Source organism: Canis aureus, chromosome 11 (assembly GCF_053574225.1).
Source record: "Canis aureus isolate CA01 chromosome 11, VMU_Caureus_v.1.0, whole genome shotgun sequence".
Taxonomy (NCBI): Eukaryota; Metazoa; Chordata; class Mammalia; order Carnivora; family Canidae; genus Canis; species Canis aureus.
The window spans coordinates 30,634,250-30,661,712 of NC_135621.1; the positions used below are offsets into that span (position 1 = coordinate 30,634,250).

Genomic DNA, 27,463 nt, shown 5'->3' on the forward strand with positions numbered 1-27,463 from the left:
GCAGTCTGGCTCCAGGAGCCAGTCTCAACCCCCTGCCATACTGGCTCCAAACCTCTGTGCTGCCTTGAGCAAGTTACCTAACCTCTCTGCGCTCCATTGCCTCATTGGCAAACTCCCTGGAAAGCACTCCACGGTGAAGGCAGGTAGCACATGCTCCATAAACAATATTTATTGTTACTATTATTCAGTGGGGGGTACAATGCCTCTCTCTTCTCCCCCCCCCCCATACCTTTGTTTCCATTAGCCCTCCCCTTGTGGCTCATCAAATAACTATCAAGGTGATGCTGGCCACCAGCCCCTTACAGCACTGGTGCTGGCAGCCCTGGAGAGGGGAAGGCCCCACTCCAGCTGTCCCCTCCCCTGTAAGTCCAGCTCGGGGCCAACACTGCCTGGGACACTAACCACCCCTCTCTGATCTCCCCCGCCGGGCCCGCAGGTCTGAGTAACATCATTGGCATCATAGTGTACATATCTGCCAATGCCGGAGACCCCTCCAAGAGCGACTCCAAAAAGAATAGTTACTCGTATGGCTGGTCCTTCTACTTTGGGGCCCTGTCCTTCATCATCGCCGAGATGGTCGGGGTGCTGGCGGTACACATGTTTATCGACCGGCACAAACAGCTGCGGGCCACGGCCCGTGCCACGGACTACCTCCAGGCCTCGGCCATCACCCGCATCCCCAGCTACCGCTACCGCTACCAGCGCCGCAGCCGCTCCAGCTCCCGCTCCACCGAGCCCTCACACTCCAGGGACGCCTCTCCCGTGGGCATCAAGGGCTTCAACACCCTGCCGTCCACGGAGATCTCCATGTACACCCTCAGCAGGGACCCCCTGAAGGCCGCCACCACGCCCACCGCCACCTACAACTCGGACAGAGACAACAGCTTCCTCCAAGTCCACAACTGTATCCAGAAGGAGAACAAAGACTCTCTCCACTCCAACACAGCCAACCGCCGGACCACCCCCGTATGAAGCCCACGGCGGGGTGGGGATGGGGGATGGATGGGGACAGAGCCTGGCAGCGCCGCAGGAGGGGCGCGCGGGGTGCCCCCCTCGCCCTCCCGCGCAGTGGGCCCAGAGGTGCGGGGAAAGCGGGGCACAGGGCGGGATCCCAACCATCCAGGGGCGGGGCGGGAGGGGGGAGACCTTCCAAAAGCAAAAACAAAAAAAACAAAAAAACAAAAAAAAAAGCATTAAAAAAAACAAAAACAAAAAAACAAAAAAAGAGAAAAACATAACAAGTAAATTTAAAAAAAAAAGAAGAACAAAATATAAGAGGAACATAGAAGCAAAAGGACAGGAGATGTGAAAAAAAAAACACTAACCGAGGGAACGCAAAATAAACTTTAAAAAAAAACAGCGAGAGAGGTTAAAAAATTAAAAATAGAAAATAAATCTAAAAGAAAATGCATGATTTCCCATGTACCATTATTTTAACATTTAATAAAAACCAATTTAAATGAAAAAATAAAAGGGAACCAAGCTAACTAACATTAAAGCAAAAAAAAAAAAAAAAAAAAAACGAAGAGCAGAAAGGAAGCGGAATGTTCTCTGCATTTATCAGGAGTTTCTGTTACTTTTTGTTTTAATGCGGGAGAGTTACTTTTCTGTTCTCTTTAACCCCAAGCGGGCTCTGCCTCCCTGGGCGAGTGGGGGGTGGAGACTCAGGGGCCTCGGGGCCAGGTAAGCCCCTCGGTCACTGCCAGGTCCCTGGAGCCTCTGGATGGGTGCCCCAGGAACGCTGGGCAAGCTCCAAGGCTTGTGAGCCGGCTCCACCCGGCACTTATGGGGCAATTGTAGGCCTCCAGGTGACTCAAGTCCTTGGTCCCTCCTGTCCGAAAGGTGCCTGGAGGGGGGTGCACTTGGGGCTTGCCCAGCCCTCAAGTTCCCAGTCCTTAATGGTCCTTAACCCACTGTGATGACTTCCTAGGCCTTGAGGGAGGGGACGGAGAGGGGATGGCTGCCCGTTGGCTTGCAAGATGCCCGGAAACCCTGGAATCCTCAGGGTGAGCTTTTTGGGGTCACCACCCCAAGCTCCTGCCCCTGGGAGCAGGAGATGCTCACCCCCCCGGGGGGACATAAAGCAGCTCTCCCTCCTCACCTCTCACCTCAGGGCCACCTGATGACCCTGGGGCGATGGTGGACCCCCAAACTCATAAGCCCCCCACCGCCCCCTGGGAAGGGGGCTCATTGACCCTTTGGGGGTCCTTGGACTCACTGACGCCCCCCTGGGGCCCAGCAGGTCCAACAATGACACTGCAAAAAGGTTTCTTTTTACAAAAGAAAAAAAGGAAAAACAAGTGGTGATTTTTTTAATAAAAAAACCACAGACTATAAATAAATGTAAATATATAATAAGTGGATTTACTTGCAAGAAAATCAGATAGTATTTTTCTTTTAATTCTTTTCCAGCTTTAAACTGTGAAAACAAAACAATGGGGTGGGGTGGGGGACTTAAAATTTAGCAGGGAACTTGTAAAGGGAAAACAGAAAACAAATATACAAATCCATTAAAAAAATAAATAAAACAAAACCTGCTGGGAGAGATCAGGGCTGAGCTCAAGATGGAGGGAGAAGAGGAAGGCCCTGGGGAGCGGCAGGGAGGTTCTATGACAGAGATCTCTTCCTTATACCAGGAAGGTGCTGCTAATGTGGAAGAGAGAGAGAGAGAATCACAATGGAGAACCCGGTCTACACGAAGGAGATCGTACACAACTTCCACATACTCACACACACACAGACACAGCCCTCCAGGCCCCAAGCTCCAATACACCAGGATACACACTGAGTTTAAACACTTCCCTCCCCATACAAAGCCAGAGGCAGGGCTCAGAGAACGCTGACTCCCGCCCTCCAAAGCCATTGACAAGAACAACCACCACACACACACACACACACACACACACACACCACTTGCATGCATGGAAAGGGCCCCTGTCTAAAATCCAGCTCTGGATTCTGGAATCCCTTGCTGCAATGGTCTCTCTGGGCCTCAGTTTCCTCCTATGCAAGCATGTGGATTGACCTAGATGAGCTCCAAAGGCCTATTCTTAATCTTAGTGTCAATGACTTTTAAGATCTGCCACCTGCCCAGAGGAAGATGCCAGGGATGACCAAAATAGCAGCCATCCAGCCCCCAGACATTGAGAACATTCCTAAATCATCAGCCTTTCAGACACACACGCGCGTGCGCACACACACACACACACACCCCATATGCCTCCTCACTGTGCTCCCAAACCCCTGCCCCCACATCCAATGTCAGAGCAAATATACGCATGTATGAGCAAACGTATCCTGCCATTCAAACAGAGAGGGGAAAAGGCACAAAGGTCCCCAGAGTCACTCTTCACTTCGTATCCCCTTTCCTTAGTGCCATAACCCAGTCACAGAGAGTGAAGAGGGCTTCTCTGAGGGAAGAGATCAGCCACCAGGCCTTTCCCGCTATCTCTGGGGGTCAGAGAAAAAGAGGATCCTCGGAGGTTTGCTGGGAGGGGTCAAGGTCAAAGGGATGGAGGGGACGGCTTGACAAAGTTTGGTCACAGGTTGAGGACCAACCCCCAAAATAAAGCTGACACCACACCACGGAAGTCTGGGGCATCCCGTGTTGCTCCTCCTTCTCCTGAGAGCGACAAGGGCCAGTTGAGACTGAGAGAAACCCAACAGCTTTCTCGAGAGTGCATTTCAGCCCAGCCTGCCAGCCACTCTGCTGAAGGGGAAGGGCACCTGCTAGACCCATCAGTGGGTCTTGCTCTGCCTCCTCGACACTGGCCTGGCCTAAGTTCCTCAAGTTGAGCCCTGGGGAGTTGTGGGGAGTGGCTATCAAGGCCTTGGGGGGCTTGCACATTCCCAGCTGCCCACGCTCTGTTTCCAAGTCAGCTGCAGCTGGAACCCTAAACTCAGCCTGAGCCACGAGGCAGAGCATCTGCCAGCCCAGCAGGTCACAGGCTCTGGACAGAGCACTGACGGCCAAGGCTAGTGTGGTGGGTGACCTAGCACTTCTTCAGTCTGGGCAGAAATCACAATCTCTCTCTCCCTCGCCCCACCAGCTTCCAAACCCAAACCCAAAAAGATGAAGGACCAGAGAGAAGGAGAGGCCCCAAGAACAGAGCAAGCAAGCAGGTGCTGTTCCAAGAGGAAAATTGGTCCCAGTTCCAGCGGGGTGTTTGGGATGGCAACGGGCGCTTCTTTCCAGGCTGAGCCTTGGGTCCTGGGCCTGCTGGAAGAAGGCCCTCTGGGTGTGGGGTGAAATCAGTACTGCTGAGAAAGGGCTAGGGGGAAGGAGCCGGGAGCGGGACTGCAGAGGGCACTGCTTGCCAGGGTGGACGGTTGCTCATGTCCAGCTCAAACCAGTTCAAGAAACCAACCTCCGTTTTATTTTCTTGGTGGGTCCTTTTTTTTTTTCAGACTGTTAACAGAAAAAAAAAAATTTTAAAAAGCAGAAAACTTAAAAAAAGAAAAAAAAAAGAAAAAAATCCTGGTACATGAAATAAAGATTTTTTTTTTATAGCTTGGTCCTCACGTCATTGGATTTCTTTAATTGCTTTCCCGATCTTGGCATCTCATTTAAAACAATGCTAAAGCCACAGGTTCTCAGAGGTGGGGGATGGGAGGCCTAGAAGCTAATTGCAGTAGTGACCCCACTCTCCAGGTCGTAAGTGTCCTCTGAAATATCCCTGAAGGATACTTGCACACCTCCAGTGACAGGAAGCTCATCCCCTCTAGAGGCAGCCCAGCCCTGGCTAGGCAGCATTTATTGGTCAAAGTCTCCTCTACAAGACGAATTTCAATCCACATCTTCCTTTGAATCCAGCAACACTGAATGAATGCCTTCCCCTTCTAACACAATTGTCTCTAAATACTTGATTTCAAGCATGAGCACGATGTCGTAGAATTTCCTGTTTTAGAAAAAACCAGCCCCACTCAACATCCCAGTGACACTCCAGGTTTCAGTTTTCCCCATGAAAGTATGCAGCCTGGAATGAATGTGACCCAACTGGTGTACTCAGAGGGCTCCATGCACGGGCTGCCCTCAAGCTCCCAATCCTTAATGGTCCTTAACCCACTGTGATGACTTCCTAGGCCTTGAGGGAGGGGATGGTGAGGACTGTGGATTGGGAGACAAATGGAGAAGGGCTAGCAGGGACCCCAGAACTCTCCCAATTTGAACAACTAGGAAAGGCAAAATGGGATGTGTCCTAGCCTGCTCAGCCTGCTCTAAGGACACCCCCTAGACTGGGGGGCTTACACAACAGACATTTACTTCTCCCAGTTCTGGAGGCTAAGAGGTCCAAGGGCAAGGTGCTGGCAGATTCGGTGCCTGGTAAGAACTCTCCTCCTGGCTTGCAGATGGTCACCTTCTCTCGTGGACTCACGTGGCACCAAGCTCTGGTCTCTCTTGCTTTTCCTGTAAGGTCACTAATCCCATCATGGAAGCCCCCTCCCGGCCTCTTCTAACCCATTATTACCCAAAGACCCCCACTTCCAAATATCCTTACACTGGAGGTCAGGGCTTTAATATATGTATTTCAGGGGGCCACAAACATTCAGCCCATAACAGGATGCCAACAGGAGAACTGGACCCTTGACATTGGTGAAAGGCCCTATTTGCAGGCAGCTAAAGAACCACCCCGCCCATGTCTGGCCCTGGTCTGGTCAAACTGCCAGCATCAGCTATTTGAAAGAGGTAAACACCTCTCAAAAATCCATTAAATACATTTAATTTAGTTCCTTTTAACTTTCAAAAAAACTGTCATACTGAACAGGAGGGGAGGAAGGAAGGTATTTCAAATCAAATCAAGATTTAAAAAACAAACAAAAAAGAAATCATCCGTTGGCAAATTGTAAAATGCTTCCTTCCTCCTTCTTCTATTGCTTCCCTGGGACCACCTTCCCCATCACCACCTTACTGAATTTATTATCCTTAACTAGCAAGGTCAGGTACAGACCCACAACCGAACACATGACAAACAGGAAAATGGAAAGCTGACCAAAGTTTGTTTAAGATGAAGTCACATAGTTCTGAAAAGAGAAAAGAGCTTCATTCTGTCCTACTGACATCCATGATCACAGACCAAAAAAATAAAAGCACAGAGATTCTCATTCATTACAATGGCTGGGCTTTACTGACCTGGTTATTTTCATGTTTCCATTTGGAAAGCCAGAAAGGTGACTTGGGTGTGATCTTAGAAACAGCCATGGTAACATACAGTGACAGCGACTGGGGAGGGTCCCAGATGTCACGACCCCAGTCCTGACATGGATGGATCTAGCTTCTTCATAAGCTCTGCAAGATGGGATCTCTGGGAGGGGAGACACTATATAAGATGTGGGGAGGAGGCTTAGTCATTGTACATGTCTCCCTGGGGGCCAAGAGAAAGGAGATGGTATGTGGAGGAGACCCAAGTGACACAGATCTAACAGAAGACCATCCCCACCCATGAGGTCTCAGAAAACTCTACCTGGAATTGGCCAACATTTAGAAGTCTCTGCTCTGCCCAAGTCCCCTCTGGCCACACCACTAAGCCCTTCCATACAGTCTCAAGCATCTCTTCCTCCATGCTCACCCCTAATATTCACAGGCCCCAGAGTAGGAGTACAAATGGAGCTCACATAGCATAAATCTGAATATTTAACACCTAAGAATCAAATGAACAAACTTTAAAATATGTTCCATCCTTCTCTCCTGACAAACATTTCTTTATGCTGACCTAAAATACTAGGTTTGAATTTGGAAATCTCAACCTTGTCTGAATTCTGTACCCAAAAAGTGGTGTGGGGCAAACCCACCCTGGCTCCTGGCCCCCAGCCCGGCCCTCTTCCCTACCCACCTCCAGCTCCACTTGGCCACACCTTGGGTCACTCCACCCTCAAGATGGATGGTAACCAACTCTGGAGGCTGGCTTAGCATCCTTTGGGCAGAAGTTCTAGAGTAGCAGGCACCAGACAGAAGCCTGAGAGAGGGGCATAGGCTCAGGGCAAGCACATTCCCTTGGACTATGGTCTCTTCTTCCTGCCATGGAGGGGGGCATGACCCAAGGAGGGCTGGAGTAAGGTTCCAGAAAGCCCAATGTCCAAAGCAGGGGTCCCTCTTGTCTGAGTGTGGGGTTCTTTTGATTCCTTCATGCAAAAGACCCATCCATTCATGTAAAAAGGTACTGCTGGAGTCCAGAGAGGGCAAGCAATGTGTGCACATCTGCACAGTGAACTGCTTCAAGCAAGCTCCAGGCCCCAGTCTCCTGACCTCTGACCTCCAAACTCCACAGTCCTCAGCCACCCCTTCTGATGGAGGTTTGAAGAATTCTTTCTCCTTCCTTCTCCATTCATACTCCAAGCTTAGAGTTGTCTCCTGGCCACAGTAGTGCAGTCCTCCCCAAACTCCAAAGGCTTTGGGAGTGTCTGCAGGAGGGGTGCAGACACAGGGAGGGAAGGCTGATGTCTCAGTGAGTGTCTAGACCTGCCTAACAAGAAGCATCCATTTGGACTGGCTTCCAAGCCGGCCACTGAGAAAGCTGGCTGGTAGCCAACATCCCAGGTACACAGGTTCTGGAAAGAAGTATCTCCGGGCCAGCTTGCGGAAGACTTCTTCCAGGCGGGAAGAGCTTGACCGACTGCCTTCCCCCTGCCCTGGGCTGGCACAGGTGTTAATCCAGCAATGTGCTGGGGCTGCCTCCTACAGGCTTACATGAGCCAGCCATGCACATCCCTTCAACTCTGTGTCCAGAATGCCACCTTGAAAATGGGCATGGAGGGAGTGCTTACACCACAGAAGGGGGTAAATGCTGTAAACCAGGGATTTTTTTTTTTAAAGAAGAGCTGACTATCAAACATTTACTGGCATACCATTGCATAAATCAGTAGATATGGCATGTGCACATAGGTTCACTCCTGCCTATCTTCGAGATACATCCATACGCCCCTCACAGTATGTGTGCATGTGTGTGTGTTCATGTACATATTTTTATGCACATACACGCGCACACACTTCTGGAGTTAGACCCACTCACATAAGCATATTCATTCAGTCTGTCAGCTTTTATTGACCACGTCCTCTCTCCTAGTCCTTGATCTTGGTCCCAAGTGTGTTGACATGACAAGGATATGAGCTTTCCTGCCGGAAGAGACACAGAGGATTGCCAAGAAATAGGATAAAGCTGTACAAACGGCATGGAGAAGAGTGGAACCTCCTCCAGGACGCAGGGTGGGGGCCCAGAACAGGTGGTGCTTCAGCAAGGATATGCCTACCCACTGCACCTATTTCTCTGCACTTAGTCTATGCACTCATAGACTTACTTGTGCATCTCCTGCACCAGGTGAGAATGAGGTGTGTCTATCAGCCACTAGCATGTGTGCATGGGTGTGCTTATGTTGTGCACCCATACATGCTCAAAGCATGGCCTAGAAAGAAGGAACACTGGTCCAGGGGGAGATGGCCCATTTTTGTCACCAGGCCCACCAGCCCTGAAGCAGTGAACCCAGCCTCCCTCCCTCCTCCCCAACCCCAACCTCTCAGTATCTATCCATGTCCCGGTCAACCCCTCTCTCCTTGAGGCTCCCTCTCCTGCATGGGCTCTCCTGATCTCTCCCTTATTTTCTCCCTCTCCCACCAAGTTACCAGTCTTGTTTCAGCCCACCCACACTGCTGTGCAAAGGATTCCCAGGGAATAGGAAGTAAATGGTGAGAACAGCTCAGGTACCTGGCTCAGTGGCTAGTGCTGGAAGCAGAGAAGGAAGAGGACCACAGACAGGCTCTGAGGCTCTGAGTTGAGCAAGAACATCTGTCATGAGGAGGAGGACAGTATCCCTTCCTACCCTACTCAGTTCAGGAAGTCTAGAATGACCTCTCATGGCCTTTAAATAGTTCTACCTCTTCTTACAGGGGAGATAAGACATAGGGGGTGAAACTCAGGCATGATGTAGTTAGTGGCCAGAGGTGGGTCCTGGGTGCAGGGAGAGGGAAAGGAGAGCACTTGAGCTAAAACACTGTTTGTATCACTCCCTCACTCAAAAACCTTCAATGGCTCCCCAGGGCCCTCCCAGTAAAGCCGTCAATGTCCTTCTTGGTTAGCACTGCCACAGCAAACTGGGATTTACTGAGAGCCTACAATGTGCCTGGTACTATCAAATCATACATCATCACAGCCATGTTAAGCAGGTATTACTACCTTCTTTACAGATATGGAAACTGAAGTGCAGAGAGGCAGAAAGGTATGAGGGGGGGATCCCTGGGTGGCTCAGAGGTTTAGCGCCTGCCTTTGGCCCAGGGTGTGATCCTGGAGACCCGGGATTGAGTCCCGCATCAGGCTACCTGCATGGAGCCTGCTTCTCCCTCTGGCTGTGTCTCTGCCTCTCTCTCTCCCTGTCTATTATGAATAAATAAATAAAATCTTTAAAAAAAAAAGAGAAAGAAAGGTATGAGGGTTAAGAGGGTGGGCTCTGGAGTCTCACTGCCCAGATTCAGTCCTGGTTCTAGCCACTTACTAGCAGCCTAACCTTGAGTCAGAGGTAATCTGCAGTTTCTGACTCAGTTTTTCTGACTCAGTTTCCTCATCTGTAAAGGAGAAATAATATTAATAACACCTATGTGATAAGATCATTATGTGGACTAAATGAACTAAAGGCACTAAAACAGTGCCTGATACATAATACCATTTAAACAGCACCTCTATATGAGTTAACGCTCAAAAAATGTAGCCATGGTACAAGACATACGAGAATGTGGCAGAGTGGAGGTTCAGACATCAGGGTCTCTGGGTCCAGAGTCCAAAGGCCCACTCCTCGGTCCTGCCTGCATCACCTACACACAAAACGCACATAGAGTGCCTTAATTAAGGGCTGTACACAGGGGGAAAGACAAGGGAGGGGGCAATTCTCCCTGGCAGGGGCCTCGAGGTCCAGGGTACAAGGGTGGTACCAGGAGAAGCTTCACAGTTCTGAGTTGTGAAAGACCTTGAGAGCTAAGGCTTGAGCCATACTCACGTCCTTCCTGGTGCTGGCCCTGCCTGATTCTCAGGGATATGACAGGACCACTCTGATTGATTAATTGATTCATTCATTCATTCCTCCATTCACCCATTCATTCAGCTCCCATTACATGCTGTTCTGTCCTCAATGCCTGGTGGTGGGAGTAGGGGTCATAATCAAGACAGACCCGGTTCCAGCCTCCTGTAAGTCCTGTTCCAGAGGAGAAGCAGGAAAATGAGCAAGTTCAGAATCCAATAATCATCTAATCACAAATTTTCATGAGTGTTACAAAGTAAATGCATTGGGGCAATGGCTTAAAAACATCACAGGGGTTGACCCCGCCTTCGGTCATCTGAAACTTAATGGCTTAAAACCACTATCACTGTTTTCTTATCCCTCAAAATCCACAGTTCTGCACCACAGGGAGACGCCTGGGGGTAAAGTCATCCAAGGGCTTGACGTGGCTGGAACAACCAAACGGACTCTCGCATGTGCTGTAATCGATGCTGATTGTTCGCTGGGGGCTCAGAAAAGCTGTCAACCTGAACCCCTCATTTCTGCCCCCTGTGGCTCCTCTATGTGTCTTGGGCCTCTCACAGCCTGGCAGCTGGGTTCCAAGCGGTAGAAACGGGAGGCTGCTCATCATCCCAGAGCCCAGCCTCAGAAATCTCAGCAATCAGCTCCCCTATATTCTGTTGGTCACAGCAAATCCCAAGGCCATTTCCACAGAGAGGAGAAACTGGGTCCACCCCCTGATGGAATTAACAGTGTGCAGATGAGAGGGGAAGAGCCATCAGGCACCACCTTTGAAGGTTAGATACAGCAACCCCTTCAGTTAGAGCAGTCAGTGGAGATTCTTGCTGATACTTTCAGCTAAAATTTGCAGGGTAAGAAGAGTGAGCGGGCAAAAACAGGGGATGGGAAAGGAGGGACAGTTCCAGGCAGAGGGAACAAAATGTGCAAAGCTCCTTTTCCTGAGGCAAAGAATTTGGACCGTTAGTAGACAGAAAAGATGACCCAGATGGTTATCCCTGATGAACAAGGGACAAGTGACATGGGATGAGAAGGGAGACGTGGGCAGGGCTCAGTCCTCATGGAATAGGACTTTGGATCTTATTCTAAAGTAAAGGAGTGCCCCTGACCACACATGACAAGGAAAATCACCACTGAGCTTTCTGCACAAACTTCACTAAGCCAGAGCCAGGGCTGAACACTCCAGGGGGATAGATATAAGTAAGGTACATCTCCTTCCTGAAGCTCATAATTTTACTTGAATTACAGACTTGGGATTTGCAAACTGCCCTTTTCCATTCAATTAAGCTCTATTTATGCAGCAGCTCTTTCTATGAGCAGAAGAGCTTATAGAAAAAGATCCACAAATAAAGACAATATTAAAGGTAGAAAACCAAACCTTGTAAAGGAAAAAGAAGCAATATGACAAAAAGCACAAGCTTCCTGGCAGGCGAGGCAAGAAGGGAAACACCACAAGTTCTGTAGCTTTCATTATCAAAGTCAACACTTCAGTTGCTACAGAGAAGAAAAATTTGTTTCTCAATCTTGTGCTCTCTGAAGAAGAAAGAAAACACACATGAAATGATAATTAACAACTCAAGATGGAAGTCCCAGTATCCTCATGTCTCAGGGCAGCCATCCTCTGAAAGCAGCAAAGGGGAGGTGGGAGAGCCCAGGCAGGAGAGTTACAAAGACCTCTGTATTTGCAGCCCAGTTAACTTTGCCAGCTGTGATGGTGGTGCAAGTAAGAGACAGCCTCCCAGAGCCTTCATCTCCCCATCTGCAAAATGGGTTTGATAATCCCTACATAGGATTAGCAGCCAGGACACCCGAAAGAGACCTTGAACATGAAAGCTCCTAGCACAGAGCCTGGATGTGGGTAGTGCTCAGTGAAGAGTCATACTAATCATGGTTAGAATCTAGTCAGCCTTTCCTTTGTGCCAACCATTAAACACTTGACATTTTAATGCTAATAACAGCCTCATGACATAGATTCTATTTAGTAGCCCCATTTTACAAATGAGGAAATGAAGATCAGAGAGATTAAGATATAGGCCCAAAGTCACACAGCAGGAATATGGTGGAGCTGGGACAGTAAGCCAGGCAGTTTATTGGATCTCCCATTCTAACTTCCATTCTAACCCACTTCTCTAATGGTGGTCTCTTGTTCCTCTTCACTTTCTCTTTATCCCCCAGTACCTATCCACTCAGTATCTAGAGAGCTCACACCTGAACAGATGTGCCTCCCTCTACAGAACCCCAATCCCTGTCCCATTAACTCACCTCACACTCACTTCCCTCCCTCCTTGCCTTAGCTCTGCCCAATGGAGCTTTTGAAAACCAGGCTAAACTTTTTTCCATAGGATAGTCCCTTAGAGTCAATTGCTTCTGCCTAACAGAGCAGTAAAGGGCTAACAGAGGTAAGTTGCAAAGCTGGCCATGAAAGACAAGGATTCTTCTTCTCATAGGCTCCTTGACAACAGAGACATGACTCACTTATCACAACTTGGCACGTGGCAAGGCCTCATAATCTCATGAAGTGAATAAAGATGAACTGAATTGAAGTGAACTTAGTTGGGCTGAATTGAATTGGAATGAACTGAACTGTAAGGCTGAATGGATGGAGGGTGAGTAGATAGACAGATGGATAGATAGGTGGATGGTTGTTAGCTGGATGGATGGGTGGAGAGATGGATGATTGGATGGATATTTAGATGAATCATTGGTGCATAAATGGAAAAATGGATAGATTTTGTAGATGCTAAGATGATGGATGGATGGATGGATGGATGGATGGATGGATGGATGTGGATTTAGTGACTGTAGCTGGTAGAGAAATCTGATAACTGAAGGTACAGATGTGGGAAACACTGACTAAATCAGTATGACAGGGGCAGAGGGCTCATGCCAAGGAGAAATAGAAAAAAATTCTCTCTCCTATAGGGACAAATGGAGGTGCTGGGGAGGGTGCTATACAAGTTGTGTGCTCGGTGGCTGCTGGGAGGGGAGGAGTTAACAGCAGGATGGCTCCCCCACCAGCTGCGACCAGGGTGACACTGACAGATTACAGCGTGTCCTCCGCACTAATAACACTGCGGTGTCCTCCTGCCGCTCCCCAGCCAGCTCCAGCTCCGGTGGATCAATACCAAAAGGCACACACTGAAAATCCTCAGCCAATTCCCTCCAAGGCTTGGACACTTTAAAGCACAGAACCGCAGAGTAGAAGCCCATGGACCTGAAAGGTCAGTTCATCTCCTGGACTGGGAGCTCCCTGGGCCAGGAACCATATCCCATTCACCTTGGCATCCCCTGTCCCATCCTAGGGCTGGGCAAGGATGAGGAGGACTCCAGAAGTTTGCTGAGTGACTGAATCAACCTCCCAGCCAATGCAGGAGTCTTCACAAAAACATATCTGTGGCAGTGGTCCCTCAGCCTCGACTTACACACTTGTAGCAGCAGGAGGCTCTCCACCTTTCCCAAGCAAACTGAACCTTCCTTTGTTGGACAGATCTGACTGTCCAACTTCCCCGTTTTGAATTGACCTCCCCTCCCATTTATTTGTCCACAGACTTCTATTTCCCACTTTCTTCCTCCTCCCTAGCCACCTCCCTTTGCCTGTCCCAAAGTATCCAGTAATCCAGTCCTGGCCTCCTGGGATGCTGAAGTCACATGGTCAAGGATGGATAAGAAGGGAATTCACATTCACTGAGCACCTGCTGTAAGTGAGATAAGTCCGAAATCTAAGCGTGCTGTCTCGTGCCACCTTCCTCCACGTGCGGTGAGTGCATTATCCCCATCTCATAGATGAGGCTCCTGAGAGGCTCAGAGAGGGTAAATCACGTGCCCAGAGTCACTCAGACACACAGCACCAGAGCTGGGGCTTGAATCCAGGTCCACGGGCTTCCAGTGTGCCATCACAGCCCAAGGGTACACAGTGTGAATATTTCCCACGTCTTTGTTCTCAGCCTCAGAGGAGTCTGGAAAGAACTTAACTGGACCTCTAATCCCCCACCCCTGGGTGGGGGGAGAGGGCTGCCTGACTATGGGCTGCTGGCCCAGAGCTTGCTGCTTTTCCTCCATCTTCCCAACCCAGACTGTGGCCTCCCAACAGCACTTCTCATGCAAGGGAACCAGGGCTCCTCAGAGAAATGGCAGATTCCAGGACTTGGGAAGGGAAAAGTAAAAGATGAGTCCAGAACATTTTGTTCTTCCAGAAAGCCAGGAAGTTCTCCAAGATGACGCAGGCTGGGTCTCTGGGTCTCAAGGCTCAGTGTCCAACTTGAAGGGACTCCCATGGGCTAGAGATAAGACCATCTCAGCATGGAGAAGGGGAGGACACCACACAACCGGGTTGTTATTTTGAAAACTGGTTTCAAAACAGAAGGTGACAAACAAAATAATGTATATATTACATATCATTACATGTATTATAAACGTATGAGATCTAATGTGCAACAGTGTATCTACATACAGGCTCCCATCTTGCCTAGGAGAGCTCTGCAGCTGTGAATGCTTGTTCAGATGCAGCCTGGAAATGTCCAGAGAAGGATCCCAGGCTCCTAGTCCATTCCAACACCCCCACCCAGCCTTTACCTCCACAGAGAGGAACGACAGGGTGGATGAACCTCAGTGAAGTGCTAACTGGCACTGAAGCTTGGGGAGGGAAGTGGCTCGCCCAGAGTTCCCTGCTGGCCACTCAGGCTGGACCTCCCGAACTCCTGAGTCCATGGCCTTGCAGTCAGCCCACAGCTCAGCTCTGGTGTGCACCAGAAGAGCAGAACTGCTCCAGGAGTCAGCATGAGGCTTCACACAGGGACTGTCCCAGCCCACGGGCCACCTGTCTCCCTCTCAGCACACCTCCTGCCCTGCTAAACAGCCGCCTGTTGTGCAACCCCCTCCCTGCCCCCACCCCAGCCTGCAGCCTGGCCCTCACCCAGTCCCTCTCTGGGCCCCACTGGTCCTCATTCCTTTCCCTCCATCCTGTCACCACACCCTTCCCACCAAGTCCAGCTCTCTGCCCTCATACACATCCCTTTGTCATGTTCTCCCCTCCCTCCAAGCCTTGCCCCTTGCTCAAACAATAATTGAGTTGTAACACTCTTCAAGATCACCCAAAAAAGTCTGGATTCAGCCCCCAGCAGGCTGCTCCCAAAGCCCAGGTGTGTGATTAACATGCACTTGTCTTTTCTTACTTTGGGGACTTAAGTCTGGACAGAACATCTCTAAAAGAAAACACCAGAAACTACTAGGAGTGGTCACCTCTGGGGAGGGAGGGCTGGAAGCTGGATTGTAAGCAAAAGCACTTTTACTGAGCACCTTCTGAATTTCATACTATATGCATAAAAAAATCTATACAAAATTAATGAATGAGCTTTAGTGAAGGTGGCCTTTAAAAAGCAAAAAAAAAAAAAAAAAAGGCAAGTCCTGACTCCACTGTTCCTAGTGCTATGACGTCCAACAACTTGCTTAAGCACATCAAGCCTCAGGTTACTCATCCCAAAAATGGTGATGATAACAGTACCCACCTTGTAAGGTAGGTAACAAGTCAACGCTCAGGAAGCAGTTGGCACCATGAGTGCAAATAGCGCTCAGTGTGAGTGAGGGTCTTCTCTTTGTCCATGTTCTCCATGAAGTTCTGAGCTCTTTGACGGCCAAGAACCATAGTGTTCAACTCTGGATCTCAAGCTCAGCGTGGCTCCTAGCATGATGATTAAAAGTTCTGAAATGTTTTCTTTCACCTGTAAGACACAATCCACTGTCCTTGGAATGACTTCCAAGGCCCCTCTGCAGCTGTCCTGCTCTCTTTCCAGTAACACACGGTGACCTTTGACAGCTCTTGCCTCTGTACACACATCATTATCCCCAACTCTTCCCCCTCCATCCACCTGCAGGCTCCTTTTGCCTGGTTTGGTTTTTTTTTTTTTTTTTTTTTGGTGTTTTTTTTTTTTTTTTTTTGGTATTCTTTTTATTGGAGTTTGATTTGCCAACATATAGCATAACACCCAGTGCTCATCCTGTCAAGTGCCTGATTCACATGCAAACTTGTGTCATCCTTCAGGATCCTGCAAGAGGCTCCATCCCCTGTGTAGCCTGCTCTCTCGCCCTGGGTAGACTCACTCACATCCATGAACTTAGAACAGATCTCCAGGCAACACTACCAAACCGTATTGTTCACTATTTGGCCTCTGTCTTCCCCATTGCTCTGAAAGTCCCAGGAGGACAGGGGCTATGTTTTCCGTCTCTGTATCCCTCGTATTGAGCACATAGCAGGCACTTAGGACACATTTGTTGAATGAAGAAATGAGTGAACAAATGAATGAATCATTCCTGACCATTCAGCCATCACTCAGGGGCCAAATTACGGTGAGTCACTCACACCCTGCCCATGCCTCGCGGTGAAAGTGGTTACCTCTCTTTGTGGTCTCTTCACAGGCTCCAACCCAGATGCTGCACCTCTCAGCCTGAGTGCCCCGGAGAGACTTCCAGACCTGGCCTGGAAGCTGCAGCTGGCATGCTGTTGGGCACTGCAGCATGGAGGGAGCCCCCCGCTTCTCCTCTCCCTGCCACAGATGTCTGCTGAAGCCCTTGGTGAGTGGGACAGGGAGAGGTGGAGACAGAAAGGCAAACAGGACAGCCCCTGTCCTCGCAGACAGATCCTGGTATGGAGGAGGAGACATGCCTGGTCTCCCCCATTCAACCTACCACCTATGACTCACTGAGTGCCCACCATGTGTCACTCTACTCTGTGCGTTTATGCAAGCCCCGTGACCTCCTCAATTTCCTCCTCAGATGTGGGTGGAAAGACTCTCCTCATCAGATACATCAGGATTATTTAGCAAATGGAACCAAGGAGTCTATGTTCCAGTGCTATTGGTTTCATTGCTGTTGTTGTTCATGTATCTTAACAATAGTGAATAACTGAAGCCCTCTCCTTAGTGACCATGGTGACTTGCACACAGTAGGTGTCTAATCCACATTTAAGCCATTGAAAAGCAGTCCTGGTGAGGGGCTGGACTTTTCATGGCTTGGAGAGCAGCGCCACCCTGTGGCCAGAACTCAGAACACAGGGACCTTCTGGTAAACGGATCAGTCTGGGAGGGGGCTGCTGGGAACGCCCCCAGAGGTCATTCTACAGGACAGAGGCAAGGAAAAGTCAGCCTGAAGCGCCAGCACAAGAAGTTTCTTCACACCTGGAGGTGGTATAGGCTCAGAGTATAAGTAGGTACAACAAGGGTTTGAAGCAACACTCTGGATTAGTTCCCTTTAAAAGGGTCTTTGGAAAGAACCAGAGCACCCAAGGAGCAGCCCAACTGCATGTGCAGGTGGTCTAGCCTGGCCCTGTGAACGACACCATGCATCCTTCATCCAAGAAGACTTGAACTGGCTCTACCACTCACAAGCTATGTGACCTCGAGTAGACTGCTGCCCTCTCTGGGCTCCAGTTTTATCTTGTTGCAGTGAGGTCATAACCCCTGCACTGGCCACCTCAAAGAGTTGTGAAGGTCAAAGGGGATAAGAAAAGCCTGACCAGTTACCATAAATGGTAAAATACTGTACAAACCTGATGTACGGTTTTATTACTATTTCCGATAATAGTAATATCTGGCATTTTTTTTAGTTTCTCACTATGCTACACCCCTCACCATATACTTTCATTTAATTCCCACAAAGCCCTACCAAATAGGTACTTTTAAGAGGCCCATTTTGCAGATGAAGACATTGAGATTGAGAGAAGTTTAAAACCTTGTCCAAAGGCACACTCAACTAATAAGGAGGAAAGTCAGTATCTGAGCTCTGGACGGTGGAATCCCCACAGCTACAATGCTACATTGTTTTAATAGTTTAAGTCACCAAACATTAAAGGTAGCCCCTGAGAGCATCTTGCTGGTTCAGTTGGAAGAACACAAGACTCTCTATCTAGGGTCATGAGTTCAAGCCCCACATTGGGCATGGAGCCTACATAAAAAAAGAAAAGATAAAAAATAAATAGGGGTGCCTGGTGGCTCAGTCGGTTAAGTGTCTGACTCTTGATTTTGGCTCATGTTGTGATCTCAGGGTCCGCATGGGGCTCCATGCTCATCAGGGAGTCTGCTTGAGATTCCCTTCCTCTCCCTCTTCCCTGCCCACCCTGCTCATGCCCTTTCCCTCTCTCTCTCTCTCAAATAAATAAATGTATCTTAATTAATTAATTGATTGATTAATTAAAGGTAGCCCCTGATATGCAGTGGTAGATATCTTGGAGAAAACCAAGTAATTATTGACATTTCTCCTCTTTTTCCCAGGGAAGTCGGCTTCATTCTTGTATCTCAACATCTCCTTTGACCTTGGAGCCTCCTGAGAGAGGGGAGCCCCTGAGCTCTGCACCCAGAGTCCTGTCCTGTTCACAGTCAAGGTCAGGGAATGCCAAAACATTCCCTTCCTGGGCCCATGTCTGGAAAAGGGCCATGTGTGCTCCCACATGTGGGAGTGGCAAAGGCAGGGGGCAGGGGACAGGTCCGCCTCAAGGTGTCTGTTGAACAGATGTGCCAAAGCTTTTGGAAGAAGGTGGCTATTTATCAACAGTTGAGATGCCCATCATAGGTCTAGAGTCCCTTTGAACTTAGGAGTGCTCCCCTACCCATTTTCTCATTATCGTGTCCCAGAACGCTCCCTTGAGGTCAGAATCCTTAGCCCTATTCTACAGACAAGGAAACCGAGGTTTAAGGAGATTAAATGAGTTACTCATGGTCACGCTGTAGGTCAGTGGCAGAAACAGGATTAAGAGTCCAGAAGACCAATTTTGGAATCCCAAAGCCCACAGTTGCTTCTGGTTGACAGTCCTGGTTCCAGCTGGGGTATGCCATCAGTTGGCTGTGTGACCACGCAAGCCACTGAGCCTTGGATGCTCTATGGCAGGGATCCCTGCCAGCTCAGAGGACTTCACGTCCTCTATTCACATCCTTGAGCCATAAAGACAAGGGTGCTCAGCAGCACTTGCAGGTATTATAGAGAAGCAGCTGGGACATTGCCTCCCTTGGGAAGCTTTTCCTCCCTGCCCACGGCTGAGTTATTATCCCTCATCATGCTCCCACTGCATTCGTAGCATCACATTGTAAATTACCTGCAAATTCCCGAAAGGCCAGGCAGCAGGCACACATGAACATGAAGATGAGCAGATGGGGTGCAATAGGGAAGAGTGGGGAGTGGGGCAAAGTAGAGAGACTCCGCCCCAGATAGCAGTACCTAGTTAGCTCCAGCTTCTTACCACCATGCACAAAAACCAGTCTGGTGTTGCTAGATCATAAGAGAAGCCAAAAATCTGGATCTTTATGTGAAATCTGCTTTCTAAACATAGACTCAAAATATCTTTCATTAAGCACTTTATAGGTATTGCAGCCCCTGAATCAGCCACACCTGCTTTCCCACTAGACTTTGAGCTACTTGAGAGCATACCTGGTTCTGTCTCTGAACTCTGAGTGGACAACTCAGGGCCCGGATCCCCACAAGTGACCAACGATTGCTTTTGAAATGCTGCAAGATTTTGCCCCAGAAAGAAAACCCCCACAGGCTTCCAGTGCCCATGCTAATCCAACTGTCACGGATTAAGAGTTTCTTGCACATCAGGCACTGCTTTAAGTACTTCACATATTATCTGACTTAATTCTTACTGCCTACTATGATGCCACCCATTTTACTGATAAGGAAGCTGAGACTCAGAAAGTTGCACGACCTGCCCATGGCCATAGAGCTAGTGACAACCTGGATTCAAATTCAGGCAGTTTATCTCCACGGATGTCTGTTCTCAATGCCATGATACCGTATTACCCTAGGAGACCTCCTTCGAGATCCCCTACAGTCACTTGGCCCCAACAGGCACCCGCCAGGCACAGTTTCTAGTCCTAAGGCCACTGGGAGCCAGCGCAGGTAGCTCGAACAGAGAAAGAGAGCAAAGTCTGTGCCGCAGAAAGTGGGCCTGAGGTTCAGAGAGGGGTACCCATTAGCTCCACAGCCAAACTGAGCCAAAATCAGTGTTTGCCTTTGTCCCCAGGAGACACCACATCCCAACTTCCAACAGAAGAGCAAGTTTAAGGTGGAGTGAAGGAGCCAAGGAGAGGCCTGGTTGTTGTTCATCCCACTGAAATAATCAAGCAGTCTCTAAACCAGCTAAATGGTTCCGAAGGAAATGGGAGTCTATTTTGTCTCCTGTCACCAGGGCTGCAAATCCTGATATATCTCAGGCCCCGGCAGAGAAGCGGATGGCTCAGCACTTGGAGAGATGCCCGCACGAGGCAGGAAGTGGGGTGGATGATTCAACAGGTAGCTCTCTATTCTGAGAGCTGATCCTGTGATGGGTGAGTGTACATCCAGCTGAGATAAAAAATAAATTTGAATGCAGACCATCAGAACATACAGCAAGCCTCCCTTTCTTCCGGGGGACTTGAAGCATCCTTTAGGGCTTTAATCCCTCCAGGTTTTCTATTTTTAAAAATTTGCTGGGGCAACAAGGCTCTTCGGAGTGAGCTGGTGACTCAAAGGCTTCCCTTCCTCCCAGCACTCCCTCCAACAGATGATAAAATGCTGTGGTTCTATGGGAGTCAGCCTGGGCCACTATGGTCCCCACTCTCAGTCTTTCTCATCTGTAAAATGGGACAGTGGTCTCGCATTGATGCTGAGTCAGCAAAGTTTGGCATGCATTCCCAATTCTTCATCTGAAACCCTTGGGACTCGATGTGTTTGATTAACCTAGAGCTCTTTGCATTTTTCATGAAAGTTTTATAGAGAGTCTACCATATATTATGGAATATGCCCAGAGAGCTCTGGGATGTATTAAGGGTACTCCATAAACCCTTCAATTTTTATGCAACAAAATGTATAAATAGTCATAGTAGGGGGGATAGGATAAAGGTTATAAGTAACATCATGTCCAATTCATATCAGGTTTGTCACCAAGTGCTTGCGCCAATCTCATGAGGAAACTTTTGGTTTTCAGAGTTTTGGATTTAGGGATTGTATTTGAATGCCAGCTTTGGTTTCAGGTGCACCTGGATTACCATTAATTGCACCTGTACCAGCTGGCTGACCTTGGGCAAGACACCGCCTCACTGTATCTCAGTTTTCTCACCTAGAAAATGGGGCAATGATCCCTGTGGAGGTTCATGGAAGCCACATAAGCAGGTGCAGTTTGCTAACCAGGCTGACAGGTTACCACCAGGAGACCTTGGTGAATCCATCAGAACAGTTTGGGGTCTATCTGCACACAAGGCAGGGGCAGACTCCCTGAAACCAATCTCCTAAGGCTGCCATATAAACAGATGATCCATCTATTAACAGAGAGCACGAGAAATACAACCATCAGCTGGACAGGAAGCTTTTGTTGGCCTGACCAGCATATACTGCCCTGCGATGAAAGCTCTGTGAGGATTCACGGTCTCACAGGGCTGCTGGGTGGGAGGGAGTCAGAACAAGGGACGGCATTATTCTGAAGAAGCATTTCTCAGCAGAGGCAGCTTGAGAGGACAGCCTCGCCCAGGAAGTGAGGATGCTGTGCCAGCCAGTGCAGCCAAGAACCCGCTCCCCAGACAAGGCCAGCCTCTGGCTCTGTGACTCTCCCATTCCCATGTTTCCATTCACTCCTCCATTCCCCGTGAGCAGGTTTCCCTTAGTAAACCATGATCACAGCCAGCCCTCCTCCCAGCCTGACCTCCTCAGAAACTCGGGTATTTGATGTGTCCCAAACTCTTTGGTCACACATTTGCTGACAACCAACTGGTGACTCTTAGGAAAGGCCAGTTTGAGGCACCAGGGTGTCAGACTCTTGGTTTCAGCTTGGGTTGTAATCTCAGGGTCGTAAGATCGAGCCCCATGGTGGGCTCAGTGTGGAATCCACTTGGGACTCTCTCTCCCTCTGCCCCTCCCCACTGAGCAAACAATCTCTCTTCTCTCTCAAAATAAATACATAAATCTTACCCAAAAGGGAGGAGGGGAGAAAAGGCAAGGCAAGGCAAGACCAGACCAGCTTACATTTGTGGCAGATTTTAGGCACCTAAAATGGTCACAACAATCTCTCTCTCCACGTACTCTTCTAGAACCTTGTGCCTTGACTCTGGGCAGGCCCGTTACTCACTAGTCACCAAGAGAAGGGGTGGAATTGATGCTGCCTGATTCTGAGACTAGGTTGTAGAAGGCCGTGCCACCACTTCCAGCTTGTCAGCCAGAATCTTGCTCTGGAAATCTTCAGCCCCCATGGAAGTAGTCTGGCTGCCCTGAGGGCACCACACTGTGAGAAACCCCATCTCTCCGCATGGACTCGCCCCATAAGGAGACCCTGAGACTAGATGGAGAGAGAAAGAGAAGGTTCTGGCCAGCCCCCAGCTACTCCAACTCCACCCGCGTCCAACTAATATGGCCTGGAAGACCCCAGGCTACCAGCCAACTCTTTCCCAAATTCTGAAATCATAGAAACCAACAGAGATAATGAAAGGATTATTGTTGTTTTAAGCTGCCAAATTTTGGAAGGATGTGTTGAACAGGAATAGATAACCAGAACAGAGGGCAATTTTATTTCCCTCCTGCCTAGGGAGACCAAACTCCCAGTTGGCATGGAGCTGTCCCAATTTATACCTTTTGTCTGGTATAATTCTTGATAGTGACCCCTTTGTCTCCCCAAAATGGTAAATTATATGTTCAAGTTCTTGAGCATACCCTAGATCCTAACAACGCTTTGCCTCACAGTCTAGAATAATCAAAATACATGAGATGCCTCGCATGTAGGCAGCATTCAAAGAGATGGATGCTTGCTTTTTTGTCCCTTCCCCTTCTCCCTTTTTGTTCTGTCTGAATGCTCAGCAGTTTTGCCAAGGGATGTCGTCAGGCGCAGCCCCCTCGCAAGCTCGAGTGCCTTCCTCTAATATACGTGCCTCAGTGAAAACAGGGCACCTGCTACACAAACACAGCTTCAAGACAAGCCCAGAGTTCCCCCTTTTCACCAGATTCCTGTCACTAAGCCCCTCCCATGGGGAAATTCTGGAGCTGCCACTGATATTCAGGATAGTAAGGGTCTGAATAAATTAGAGATAGCAGAGGCAAGAGACAGAGGAGGAGAGGGAGAAAAAGAGCCTTCCAAACCTCAGGAAAGGCCTTCCCCTCCGCACCCCACACTGTAAGGGAGGGGAGCGTTTGAATCCACAAAATTGCTCTCAAATCCTGTCTCAGTCTTATTCACTGGGCGATGGGCCCAACTGGCCTGAGCCTGCTTCTCCTCCCCCACCCCGCCCCGCATAAATGGGAGGGTTGATGCCTGTTTCAGAGAACTCTCCGAAAGAATCAAAGAGATTATTAATGATATAAAGCACTCAAAAATGCTACTTCTCTTTTGAAGGTAGTAGAGGTTCCTGTTAGAAAATGCCTTTGCCTTATCTGGAAGGGACACGCCAGAATGGTACAAAAGTCTGGTCAGAAAACGGAAATAACGATGCCTCACCTTTAGAGACATGAAGCGAGAGGATGTTAATGGAGGGCCTGGCAGTCACCTGTGGCTCTTTTTTCAATTTAGAAATTGCTTTGTAGTCACTGACTCAGCTAGACCTGCAGCTATTTGAAAACAAGAATCTTACTATCAGTCATTACACATATAGGGCCCTGCTGCAGAGGGGGGCTCTCAATGATACTCATTGAATGAATGATCACAGACCAATTTTTGATCCTCTTATCCACTAACTTAGTCAACCAATACTAATTAGGGACCTACTCTACGTCAAGCACTGTTCTAACAAATGGGAATGCAAGCCCTATCGCCACTCCCTCAGGGTGCTCCATGTGATGGAAGAGACATGTGGATCAAATATGTATGCACATAATCATTTAATTACCATTGCTACAAGTGTTCAGAGGAGGAAGCACAGGGAGTGGAAGGGAAGGTGTCCCCCAGGAAGTGCCTTTTAACCAAGAGCTAAAAAATAGTCAAAGAATAGAGATGACTTCCATGCAGAGATGATAGCTTTTGGGGAATTCTTGAGGAAGAAAGAGTCATAGAACCCAGGCACTGAAAAGAATGTGGGCCATCAACTCAATGAAGATGCCCAAGCCAGCAGCTGAGAAGTAGCTCATCCACCCTGGCAGACAGCAAGCTCCAAGAAGATGAGGGGTGCCTGGACAGAGAGGTCAGAAGAGGGAGAATGTGTTCATGTGAAGGGGGGTGTAGAGAGGGAAGTTAAGTCTCCAAAAAGGAAGGTAGGTAGAAACCAAGCAGGAGGGACACCTGGCTTGGTCAGTTAGGCATCTGCCTTCAGCTCAGGTCATGATCTCAGAACCTGGAATTGAGCCCTCCATCAGGCTCCCTGCTCAGTAGGGAGCCCACTTCTTCCTTTGCCCCTCACCCTGATTGTGCTCTCTCTCTCATAAATGAATAAAATCTTTTAAAAATAAAAAGAGAGAAGAAAGAAACCAAGCAGGAATCAGAGAACCCAGAAGAGGGGAGGAGTGATTCCAGAAGTGGCCATTTTGTTAGAATTCTGACAAAATTCCCCAATGTGGGGAAATGAGGACCAAGTGGCACTTGAAGTGACACCAAGAAATAGACAAAGGAATTGGAAATGTTTACCGAAAAGTCCATAGAGGGTAAAGTGGCATCAGAGAATGAGTTCCCCAGCACTGGGCACATCCAAGCAGACGTAACACAACCAGCTAGACAGGTGTGACAAGGAGATGCCTGTCTAAAGTGAAGGCTGGACTGGATGGATGATTAAGGAAATCTCTTGAAGTCCCTGGCACACAAAAATTTGTCCTTCCCTCCTCAGAAGGCCACATAAGGGAAGAGAAGGGTTCTGTTCCCTCTTCCAGAATGCTGGTCTCCAGGATCTCCCAGCTCACTCCCTCATACTCTCCAGTGTCTGCTCAAAAGTCACCTCCCCAGAGGGGCCTCCCTGAACTCCCCCCTTATAAGTGCCACACCCCAGACCATTCTCTAACACAGAGACCTGGTGCAGCATCTTTACCTACTTCTCACATCTCTGTACATCTGCCCAATGTCTACCTTCCCCTCCTTCAGAGCAAGACCCTCGTGCACTTTGCTCCCTGCTGTGTCCCACACCTAGCCTATACTGGGCACATGGAAGGTGCTCCACAAATGTCTGTTGAATGAGTAAATAAAATCCCAGCTTTGCCTTTCACTAGCTGTGTGACCTTGTGTTAGTGACATTACCTCTCTGAGCCTCACTGGACCAACTGTAAAATTTTTATTAAGATATTGTAGTCGTGGGGATCCCTGGGTAGCTCGGCGGTTTGGCACCTGCCTTCAGCCCAGGGCGTGATCCTGGAGTCCCGGGATCAAGTCCTGTGTTGGACTCCTTGCATGGAACCTGCTTCTCCCTCTGCCTGTGTCTCTGCCTCTCTCTCTCTCTCTCTCATGAGTGAATAAATAAAATCTTTAAAAAAAAAAGAAAAAGATATTGTAGTCATGAGGTTAAGGACCTTGTCACAAATTGAAAGACTGATGATAGCCATTGTTGATAATGACAAATCAGTCATTCAATTGCCCAAAGGCAGTGTTTGTGCCTCTCCAAAGTGGGAAGACACTGTGAAATCTTTTGAGAAATGGGGATCTGCCCTCAAACCTACATTTTTCTGGCAAGAATGTTAAGGTTTTTAATTTTACAGCCTCTAAAGGCAATATCCAGAGGCCCTGGATTCATTAAGCATTTCCTGGGCATGCTCTGCGTACCAGGCACTGTGCTCATGAAACAATGCAAATTCAGGGTCTGGATTATCAGAGGTGGGGGACACAGGTACCAGAACCAGACATGTTGTAAGCACAGCAATGGAGGGCTCCACCAAGTGCTGTGGACACACAGAGGAAAGGACCTGTCCACAGAGGTCACTTGTGTATCCAGCAAACATCTTCAAGCACCAATGGTGTGGTAATTCTAGATGCTGAGGATACAACAGTGAACAAAGCATGTAAGATCCCACCTTTTATGAGGCTTCCATTTCTAATAAGGAGATAAAAAAAACAAACAAGATAATTTTTTACAAGACAAATGTTAGTCATCCAGCAAAACACCAACACAGAAGCAAAAAGAAGCAGGAGCCACGTGGCCTCCTCAGTTCAAAACCCCAGTTTCACAATATACTGTTCGGCCTAGAGAACTCCTCCCTATCTTCATCTGCAAAACGGGAATAGTAGGCTTGACCTCACACAGCTGTGGTGAGAATTAAATAAGTTAATGTAAATCCCTGGAATAGTGCCAGGCATGTGATAGTGAGAAAGTAAATAAGCACAGCATGAGGCTACTGGGAGGAGTGGTCAGGAAATCTCTGATGAAGACATGAGTGCATGAAGATCTAGGGGAGATGCATTCTGGGCACCAGAGGACCACAGGTAAAAAGGTCTCTGGGCAGTAATGAACCTGGGTATGACCCAGAAAGAGAACACTGCCAATGAGAAGCTGCCATTTCGAAATTTGCAGGCCACAGAACAGAGTGCAGGATTTTATCCCAGGCTAGAGGTAAGCTACTAAACCGTTTTGAAGGAGGAAGATGGCAGGTCGGGCACACTCTGATTTAATGCAAAGAAGGGTCATCCCAGCTACATGTGGACAGTGGGAAAGACAGAGAAGCAGCAGAGGTGTGGGCTGAGAAGAGGAATGAAGGCAAGATCTCCAACCCAAAGCCATAGGCCCACTACTGAGAATGAGACAGGACACTCCAAATCCTTCTCCATCTGGGGAGACGTCTGGGCCAAAATATGGGAAAGATGATTAAACTCTGACACAAGGGAGAGACTGCAGCAGATGGCCTGTGAACCCACAGCAAAAAAAAAAAAAGAAAAAAAAAAAAAAGAAAGACATGTTCTAAGCAATTGAGCAAAAATACATTTCCCCTTACATTTTAAAACACCTTACAATTAATATTGATCTTAATTTCACTAATGTTGAGTGCTTGTTTATGTGCCAAGGCTAATGTGATAAATTTCTCATTCAATTCTCATAAAATCCCCATGCATTCACTCAACAATTCGATAAGTATGTATTACTGGCCCTACTCTAGGTAAGACAGACAAAGGCTCTATTCGTATGGAGTTTATACTCTAGAGGCAGAGACAAAACCTAAACAAGAAAACAAAAATATTTCAGGGGCACCTGGGTGGCTCAGTCAGTGAAGCATCTGCCTCCAGCTCAGGTCATGATCCCAGAGTCCTGAGATGGAGCCCCACATCAGGCTCCCTGCTCAGCGGGGAGTCTGCTTCTCTCTCTCCCTCTGCACCCCCTACCTCCCCACCCCCGCTCATGCTCTCTCTCAAATAAATAAAATCTTTTAAGAAAATTTTTCAGAGCATGATGAGAACTACGAAGGAAATGGAGCAGAGTAAGAGGGTGAGGAGGGACGCAGGGAGGAACAGCCTCCTTAGAAATGGTGGTCAGAGAAGATCTCGTTCACGGAGGAGAGAACTCTTGGAACAGAGATGTAAATGATGGGACAAGGCAGCTACAGTTAAATCTGGGAAAGAGTGTTC

The 27,463-nt window shown here is 48.6% G+C and overlaps 1 protein-coding gene across 1 annotated transcript in view; it reads left to right on the forward strand.

Annotated features, from left to right (window-relative positions):
• The window catches only part of CACNG2 (calcium voltage-gated channel auxiliary subunit gamma 2), a 114,260-nt gene extending 109,751 nt beyond the window's left edge, over nucleotides 1-4,509 (forward strand). Inside the window, exon 4 of the mRNA XM_077914652.1 lies at nucleotides 437-4,509. Within this exon, the coding sequence (XP_077770778.1) occupies nucleotides 437-972 (536 nt within the window). The 3' untranslated portion in view covers nucleotides 973-4,509. The remainder of the gene's footprint in view (nucleotides 1-436) is intronic.
• Nucleotides 4,510-27,463: the final 22,954 nt, after the last annotated feature.